General features: G+C 45.9%; 1 protein-coding gene and 1 non-coding gene across 2 annotated transcripts; both read left to right on the forward strand.

The window, feature by feature from the left end:
* The first annotated feature begins 72 nt into the window (after positions 1-72).
* Positions 73-8,466, forward strand: SLC30A1 (solute carrier family 30 member 1). The gene is made up of 2 exons (NM_001389457.2): positions 73-873; positions 4,164-8,466. The coding sequence occupies exons 1-2, from the start codon at positions 240-242 to the stop codon at positions 5,078-5,080; spliced, it is 1,551 nt and encodes a 516-aa protein (NP_001376386.1). The 5' UTR covers positions 73-239; the 3' UTR covers positions 5,081-8,466.
* Positions 4,080-4,189, forward strand: MIR6640 (microRNA 6640). The gene has a single exon (NR_105508.1). It is a non-coding gene; the product is annotated as a microRNA 6640 (primary transcript).
* Positions 8,467-9,836: the final 1,370 nt, after the last annotated feature.

Consider the following 9,836-nt stretch of genomic DNA (forward strand, 5'->3'; position numbering starts at 1 on the left):
AATGGGGCGCGGGCTGGGGGGCGTGGCCGTGCCGGCTCGGGTTCCGTGTGGAAAGAGTGAGGGGGCTCGGGTGCAAAGTTTGCTCGCCCGGCGCCAGCGGAGGGAGAGGCGGCGGCCGGGCCGGCGGCGGCGGAGACGGGGCCGCGCTCGCCGTCGGGGTTCCGCCGCGGGCCGCTCGGCGGCTCTCCTCGCTCCCGGGCCGGGCCGGGCCGGCGGCCGCCGTCGCTCGCCCCGGCGCGATGTGCGGGGGGATGGCGGCCGAGGGGCCGGGCGGGCCGCGGTGGTGGCAGAACCGGCGGGCGCGGCTGCTGTGCATGCTGGCGCTCACCTTCCTCTTCTTCGTGGTAGAGGTGGTGGTGAGCCGCGTCACGTCGTCGCTGGCCATGCTGTCCGACTCCTTCCACATGCTCTCCGATGTCATGGCCCTGGTCGTGGCGCTGGTGGCCGTGCGCTTCGCCCAGCGCACCCGCGCCACCAAGAAGAACACGTTCGGCTGGGTGCGCGCCGAGGTGATGGGCGCCCTGGTCAACGCCGTCTTCCTCACCGCCCTCTGCTTCACCATCCTGCTGGAGGCCATCGAGCGCTTCACCGAGCCCCACGAGATCCAGCAGCCGCTGGTGGTCATCGCCGTGGGGGTGGCGGGGCTCGTCATCAACCTGCTGGGGCTCTGCCTCTTCAACCACCACGGCGTCGGCGGACACGGCCATTCCCACGGGCACGGGCACGCGCACGGGGGCGGCGCCCGGCTCCCCCGGGGCGGCGGTAAGGCCGAGCAAACCCCCGGGGACGGGGAGGCCGCGCTGCACCGCGAGGAGACCAGCACCTTGGTGGAGAACTGCAGCAGCTCCAACGGGGTCAGCCAAGAGAAGCTGGGTAAGCTGCGCGCGCCTCTTGCCCGTGCCGGGAGAGCGGGAGAGGTCCCGGCCTCGAGGACGGAGGTAGCACGAGCTCCGTGCGGCCGCCCGTCCGTCCGTCCGTCCTTAGGGAAGGGGCAGGAAAGCTGCTTGTAGCGGGGCAGGCGGCACCTCCGCCTCAAACCTTGGCGCTCAAAAGAGCGCCTCGGGTTGTGCCTTTCTCTCGCAGGCGGGTCAGGGGTGAAGCTTGGGGTGAAGCACTCTTTGCCTTGGGAAAAGTTGGTGCTGGCAGAGGAGGCGCGTGACAAGTGGTGTTTGCCTGTCACAAGGCAGTGCCCTGGCGGCTGAACTGGCCGTGCATCAAACTGCAGCTCAGCGCCTTGGTCCTGACAGCCAGACCTCTCTGTTGCTTTAGTTGCCAGCTACCTGAGAGGTTTTCTCCCACTGGACGTAGCGTACTGAAGTCTATTCCATTGCAGTAATGCGGTGCTTCTTCATGTGTAGGAAGAAACCTCGGAGATGACCAGTTGGAGCTGAGGAAGTCATGCAGTAGGCACCGAATGCAGAGCTTGCTGGTTTCAGAGCACACGTGTGGTTTCAAGTTAGCTTTCTTTAGCTTTCCGAAGCATGCAGCTTCCCATTCACTTGTTTGTTAAAATCTTCTCTCCCTAGTTCTGATTACACTGTCTTTTTTTTTTTTTTTTTGTGGGAGGGAATGTCTTGGGTTATTTTTCTTAGTGGGTCCAGAAGCCTGGGTGGCTTGTTTTGAAGTCACTTGGTCTAAGCTGAGTACTCTGTGTCAGTGGAAGCTGCGTGTTTGCTGCTTCTCCACTCCTGTTGCATCCCTGTAACAGGGAAGAAAGAGTGTCAGTCCTTGGACCCACATCTTTCCTTTCTTCTCAGTCCTCAGATCCAGGTATCTCCTTTCTTCTCTGGGCAACATAAGGAGACTGCTGAATTAGCTTAGGTTGCTCTTTCCTCTGTGGGGTGAACTTTGCTACAGTTGCAGTATTTCAGTGGTCAGAAGTTCCCATGGACATCTGAGAAACTTGGAGTTCCTCTTTTTCTCTTTGGTTTCTTCAGTGTTTTGACTCCCTGTTTCTTTTGAAAAGATTGAAAGTTCCTCTGAATATATTACACTCTTTTCTTAACCACAGAATAAAATAACCTCTTAATGTCGTGTTAGTCCCAACAAAAGTATCCTAATGATTAGATTCAAGCAATGTACAATTAATTTAGCTGTTGATCTAATTGATACCTTAGCCTGTGAATTGTTCTTGCCTGTTGAAATGCAAGTTGTGCTTTCAGCTAAATTCTTGTCTAGTTGTAGGCTAAAAGATTGGCTTCCCTTGTGGATTAAAACGTTTGCAGTCTTGTCTGGATCATCTTGTGGGTGTCCTTCCAGCAATAGCAAATAATTTGTTGTTGGCATTGAGTAAGTAACAGGGCCTAATCTTGGGCATGGTGAAACTTTCAAATAAGTTTGCCTTTCCTTCTCTGCCATGTCATGATTATGTAAGGGATGGAGTTATTCATTGTTGACCCATGGAAGTGTCACAGGTAAAGGTGCGCGAAGGCTTGGAAGAAGCTGTAAGGTGTGCAAGTGAAGATCAGGGAAATGACTGAAATTGGTGCTGTACCTCAGCAGGGAATTGTGAAGAAGGGTAGGCTCTCTTCTCCTGAGGTTGAAGTGAAATCCCCACAATAGCCTCAGGGGTTAGTCCTGCACAGGCATCTTTGTGCATACATTTTGTGTAAAGTAATCTGTTTATAGTTAGGTTTAAATGAGTCAAAATTCAAATTGAGACATTTTAACCATTGAAAAGACTCAGAGCTTTCTGGAACCTTGCTTCTTGCTATCCACCCTAATCCACTGACTCTCCAAATCCCCTTTGTCCCAAACGCTTGGTATGGAGCAGGATCAGAAGGTGTCCTCTTTCTGTGCCCTCATTGTGAACCCCAAAGTCTGAACTCTGTAACTCGAGATATTTTCCTCTATCTTACTCATTTCTCTGGAAAATTACTGGTCCCAGTGACATTTCCTTGTTCCACGACTCCTAGAAACTGTGTGGAAAATGTAGCTGGAGCTTTAGGACAGAAGCGTGATGCCCAGCATGATGAGCTGAGGGCTTGGGACTGACCTACCTCTCAGCCACCTCTGTATGTGCCTGCCTCCTTCTTGGGAGAGGAAGGGCCTTGGAGACACTTTTATGATCACAGAATTACAGTCATGAGGGCAGAGTGACAAAAGCTGCAGGTTGTATTAACACGTTAATGTTTACAAAGCTCTGAACTCAATAACCATGGAAGCAGTGAGAGCTTCTTGTTTTACTTTGTCAGGCCAGTGGCCCATGCCTGTTACGTTTCTTTAATGCTATAAAATGTTTGTCCAAAGATCTTCTGAAGAATCATAAGAAGTTGATCTTGTAAAATAATTCCAATTTTGAAGTTTGGAAAATGATTTCTTTCAAAAACTTCACGCTGCCTCTTGATAATGGTGTGTGCGTTTGTTCCTACGTAGCTTGTTGGGTGTGATGGAGCCCATTTTGACAAGGGAGGGTACTAAAATGTTCTTTTATGAATTACGTGATTCACAATACCTGGCTTTGGGCATCAACAGCTGCATGCCACTCAACAGCAATATGTTATTTGGAAACAATCAAAAGTACTAAAAATTAGTTTTTATATACTCTGGAATACAAACAGCACAAATTCATAGCCTCTGAGAACTTAAGTGATAACTTACACTGTCCTATAGTCAATGCTGCTGACAAACTCTGCCTGTTAGACCTCCAAAGCTCAGCTCATTGTATCTAACAGTTCTGCTGGTATCTGGGAATGATTCCTCCTACTTGATTTCAGAGGTCTTTTGGAAATGAACTGCTCAAGCTGAAAATAAATGACTATAAGGTAGCATCCAAGCTGCTTTTGAGCTTTTAATTTCATAAAATGTAATATTAAATAAAACTGCACTGCTATCATGCTAGAGAGATTTTAGCAATGTGATTATCTGGCCTTTCAAAAGAGGAAACAAATATAAATTACATAGCTACTTAAGCAACCTTTAAGTATATGCTCCACAATTCTTCATTTTGCATGAGAAATGAAGAGTAAGTTCCCTAATGGTTAAGCAGCTGGAAAACGTGGAAGTGGGTTTTTGGTAAAACAGAAGCGTAGTGGGCCAAGTTGCTTGTTTTTCAGTTTTGCACTGCATGAGGCAGGCTTAATGTTGGTAATTATTTTATCTGGAATTGTAGTAGAGTGTATTATTATGGCATGTGCCTAATGGCTCTACTGCTTTCTTGTCAGGTGATATGAAGGACGACACGACGGACCTACAAGTGAATGGGAACGCTGGGCATTATCCTCTGGATGTTGAAGAAGTTGAGGAAGACTCTAGCGCGCAGCTTAACATGCGTGGAGTTTTTCTGCATGTTTTTGGAGATGCCTTAGGTTCAGTAATTGTCGTAGTGAATGCCTTGCTTTTTTATGGTTTGTGGAATCCATGCCCCAAAGATGGGCCCTGCTTTAATCCATGTGTCAATAGCCATTGCGTGGAGAATGCTACTTTATCCCAACCTCTTGGCAGTGCAAACAAGTCTGAGCAAGAGAGCATTACGGTGGCTGGTCCATGCTGGTTACTATATTTAGATCCTGTTCTTTGTTTGATTATGGTTTGTATCCTCCTTTACACAACTTACCCGTTACTTAGGGAGTCGGCCCTCATACTTCTACAGACTGTTCCCAAACAAATAGATGTTCATTCTTTGAACTCAAAATTACGTACCCTCGAAGGAGTTGAAGCAGTGCACGAATTACACATTTGGCAGCTAGCAGGCAGTAGGATCATTGGCACAGCTCACATAAAGTGTCCTGACCCTTCCACATACATGATGGTGGCAAAGCGCATCAAAGAGATCTTTCACGATGAAGGGATTCATGCAACTACCATTCAGCCCGAGTTTGCCAGCGTTGGCTCCGAATCAGGGAGAGGGAAATGCGAGTTTCCTTGCAGAACTCAGTGTGCTTTGAAGCAGTGTTGTGGAACAGTAGAAGATAATACCGGAAAGAAGACAGAAAAATCTTCTTCGCTTAGCATTTCTTGTTCAGAGGTTGTCATTGAATTTCCACATAACAAAACTAGAAGGACTAAATCGGAGAGCGTACCTGCAGTTAAGCTAGAGGCAAACACCGATCAAAACGAGCAGTTCGAATCATCTTTGTAACTCCCTGAATGGTGCTACCTGAGTTTTGGTGACTTTGACAACAGCTCTGTTGCGAGAGGAAGAGACAGATGTTTGAGATGCAATTTTGCCAAGTAGTGTAATTGCTGAAGTCCTTGTTCTTGTCATATTGCTAAATCTAGAATGCTTGTTCTAAAGAACATGATGTCACTGTCATATACAGCGTTTCTGTTGACTTTGTACTGAGACAGACAGACAGTGCACCGATGCTGTAACAACTTCAGAAAACCAGTTTCAACATTTCAGCTGAGACACTTTTTGTTGTGCTTCAAATTATTATTTTTTTTTTTTCAATTAAGAGCTACTTGAGGGATAAGCATATAGGAACTCAATTTGTGTTACAGATTTCTTGGACCTGCTTTTTCCTTTAATATTTGATTTGTAGATATTTTAATATATTGTTTATTTAGAAGCCCTAAGGAAACCAAAGTTGATAGAACGTTTTTAAAGATATAACTACTTAAAACTGGAAACCACTTTGTCAGTTTCACATATTTTTTCTTAAACTTATGTAATAAAAAATGTGAAGGTTTTTCTGACGAATACATCACATGGCATATTTTAAAGGAAGCGTCAAATGATTGTTAGAAACCATCCCCACTTCTTCTGCAAAGGTAGCGAGGTAATTAAAATCAATGGCCTGTGAAAATATCAGATGTGGAAGGCTTTTTTTGCTCAAAATGAAAGTTCGAGCTGCTGTATACTCTGTGTGATCAGGATGTGAGACTGGCAGATAAAGTAACGCCTACTTTAATATTTTACAGATTTTCTGGTGTTTTTCATTATTTCCGAGTTGCGTATCATCATAAAAGTCCTCGAGCGTAAGGAAGCCTTGACTCTGCCACGAACGAAGAGCTGGAGCTTCAGCTTTCACTGACGCTGAGTTTACTAATAAAAGAATAACTTAGCTGTGTCAGTAAGAGCTCTGTCGGGGGGAAGTTTGTCAAGCACTGACAGTAAAACTGATGCTTTTCAAAAGCATTGGCATAGCCTCCATAAACTGTGATCCAGTGAGGCATTTTGCATGTAGTTAAGTCTGTCTGCAAGCACTTGCAGTGACTGCGGTCCTGGTCTCTGCACCATCCTTGGGAGCGTCTGCCTGGCTTCTGCTAAAGCGTGTGGGGGAGCAGGATTTCATTCACTGTACTTTACTTTGTAAGATGTGTATCACATAATTTCACTTAAGGAGTATCTGATTCTATGGTTTTAAATGTTAAATCAGTTAACTGACAACTGACTGTAAAGAAGCTGTTACAGCGTGCTGCCAACTTACACCTTCATAGGAGAAGCTGATCTGTGGACTCTGAATCTGGCAGAGGCTAGGTGAGAGTTGAAGATAAAAGGAATCTAATCTGAAACCCTGACCCTGTTGATCCACCTGTGAGTTGTGTATGGGGAATAATGCCTGCTCATTAATCGACTGCTCCTGTGCTCCAAACTGGAAAGCCGCTTACATCTTCCGTTGTTTGCTGTATGACTCTGGGCACGTCGGATAAACACTCTGCCTCGGTTTCCCTGTCTTAACATGGGAATAATACCTACCTCACAGGGGTGTTGTGAGGCTCAACTCTCGCGTGACGAACTCTGAGATCTGTTACTGGAAGGCGCTGGAAGGAGTGAGGGATACTAAACTGCGTTAGTGTTTGCTCCTTCAAATGTATTACAATACCCAGGCACAACGGAGGGAACCGAGCATAGTTTTGGCCTTACAAAATTCTTTGATGCTGTGGTTTTCAGGTTTTCAACAGTATTTAAGTGTAGATTTTTTAAAAGAATGTTTTGTTAGCGAAGGGAATGTAGCTTTGCCTCCAGATACAGAACACTTTGCTAGTTTGCATTTCCAATACGCATCTTGTATGCTAATTGCTCATAAGTAGTTCAGAATAGTCTGCTGCTCATCAGTCCTGGGTTGGCCCGGGTTGTGTCAGTAGTCTTACCCAACCTCTCAGCGGAGCATTGCAGTCAACTCTCGATTATCCATGGGTGGATGACCAGTGTTGTGTGCTGGCTGTGCAGTCTGCACGGCCAGGCTAGCTGTAGCGATGCCGGTGCGGTGCCACGTGCCAACGCACGGGAGAAGTAGCAGGGCTCAGCCCAGCTCGGGGCAGTGGTGCTTCCCAGGCATCGCTGAGCGTGTTCTGTGTTTCTGCTTGTATAGTCTGATGAACTAACTTAAATATGTTAATATAGTATTTATATATGGTTTTGTTCTGTCTGAATTAGCTTAACTCTTTCTCCTGTTACCTGTATATGATCTAGAGTTGACTGTTAAATGAGATCTTGTATGAGACTACATTTGCAAAATATGCTACTACTGCTAGTATACTACAAAGTATTATCCAAGTAAATTTTGAAATGAACAAAGTGCTATTTTTTTTTTTTGAAATGTGTATTCTTGCTTTCTATGGTAAACTTTTATTAGTTATTTTGCTTGCTAGTTTAAAATTGGTCTCGGTCATTAGTATGAATTATTGAGGTCCTGCTGTGTATCACTAATGCGCCATAGAACTACTGCTCTTAGCTTTATTTAAAAAAGGAAAACAACAAAAAAAGCACACAGAGGGACTACAGTAGCACTGACAAGCCCGACTTACTTCTCTCCTGTTGCTTTTATAAAAAGAGAGCAACTGTGAAGTCATGCCAGTTGCCACCATTGGTTAACCGTCTCAGTAAATGTACCCAAATAGATGGAATTGTGGTCACTAATTCCACTGTAACTATTTAATCTTTTTGTGCCAGAAGTCATATTTTTCTACTACTGTGTCCATTGCAGGCAATGGCTAGCTTAAAAGACACAAAGCTCTCCCCCACATTATTTTTGTTACCGGGACAGGACATGAATGTGACGCTGAAGATGCTGATGCTGCTGGGGGGGCACGGGGAGCTGCGCAGCCTCTCTTTGTCCTGCGACCCGTTGCATGTTCAGCACCAGCTGCTGGGAACGGGGCCCTTCAGTCTCTTCAGCCTGATTCATTCCCTGGAAGTACAAGGCCGGTCAGGTGGCCCTACTGCAGCACGAGCACAGTTTTTGTGCTCATTTTGGCTGTGTTAGACCCAACAAGACAGCTGACCTGTCTGTGGTTACACGGACCAGATTTATTCTGAAAATCATAGTTCCAGAATACCGAGAGCCTTCAAAGACACTGCGCAATCTGTCCCCTTTTTCCACAAAGCACGAAACTAGTGAATCTCCTGCAAGTGAGCACCGCAGTGGTGGGGAGCTAATTGTATTGTGTATCACATTCCTGAGTTTTTAAAATAATAATAATAAAAAACAACTATGGAACACTGATTTTAAGGAAAAATAAGTTTGTATTTCCGTGTCTAGATTGTTTATGCTTCTGATTAAATGTCAGAGATGTGCCAAACACCGCTGGTTGAAATATTTTCTGTTTAGTACGTCTCATCCAGAAACACACTGTTTGGAAGCACCACTTAGGCCGTACCCGTGCTGAGATGCAGGGGTGATGCAGATCCCCGGGGGCTGGCCACAGTATTGCTTTGCACAGGCTACTTTAGCGGAGCAAATTGCCCGTGTGGAGCTCCTCGTAATAATTCAGCTGCTTGCTTTCAGCATCCGCTGTAGGCTTTTGGTAGTATCCTTTATTGCTGCCCTGTGGAATTCAGTATAGACAGAGACGTAGTTATGTAAAAAGCAAAACTAGCTCCAACTTGCGACTCCCTGAAAGTCATGGCAAGGGCTCAGTCCTGCAAATTTCTGTGTTCAAGAATAGTTTCATCGGGCTGACGAGTAGCTACTTGTATGCAAGGAATTAGTTGCCGGAGTGAGCCCAGAGCTCCTGCCAGTGCAGCCTGCCTCCTGGAGAACTGCAAGTACCTGCATTTTCGGGCTGTTTTACAATCGGTAGTGTTGTGGTGGTTCTCAATGTGCTGCAGAAATGAATTTATTGCAATTTCCAGAGCTTATCCCACGGCTTATTTATTTTTGCCACTCTCCAAAAAGAAAGAAAAACCCGACGAGTGTCCTCAGGCTTGCTAACAAATTTAGCTGAACTGATGTTGCTTTGTGCTTCTGAAATGGGGCTGCCTGAGTTTATTAAACACCGGCTGGTGGAGTTTGAGGCGGAGGGATAAAGATTCCTGCCATTCCCCTGCCCCCTGCTCTGCCTGCACTCCCTAATCTCTTCAGCTATGGAGAGAGTGGGGGACAGAGGGGCTGGATGTTCCGAGTTCCACGTGGAGGGAATGGGGAATACTGCTAACTATTTTTAAAAGCATACAAACATGCTCTGCCTATTTTAGTTCCATAGCATGGCGTCAGTTACTCCCTTTTCAGATATGTATGTAAGTTGTTCAGCCCTGTATTAATTTTGGCTTTTCCTCTGCTAGACAGAAAGAGGCGGATGCTCCGTGTGCCTGAGCTAAAGGCAGTCTTGACAATTTTCCAAATCAAACGTAGCTTTGCTGATAACGGGAGGTCTGATTTTCCCTTGTAACCTTTGCTCTGTGTGGTTAACTGCCTCTAAAGTAAAGTAGCACGTTTTAGCAGGCTCCTCTCTGTATTTTTTTTTTTTTTTTTTTTTTGCATTCACAGTGTTATCTAAATAGTTTAAGACCAAAACCACAATACTGAAGAAATAGGTTTTATCTGTGTCTCCAAAAAGCACATGGGATTCATTTGGCTTTTTCTTTTTCCTGTGTCCCGGATCTTGTTTCTGAGCAGTGCTAGAATATAATTGGCATAGCCAGATTTCATTGCTGAAATTTCTTTTGGGCT

Source organism: Gallus gallus, chromosome 3, assembly GCF_016699485.2.
Source record: "Gallus gallus isolate bGalGal1 chromosome 3, bGalGal1.mat.broiler.GRCg7b, whole genome shotgun sequence".
Taxonomy (NCBI): Eukaryota; Metazoa; Chordata; class Aves; order Galliformes; family Phasianidae; genus Gallus; species Gallus gallus.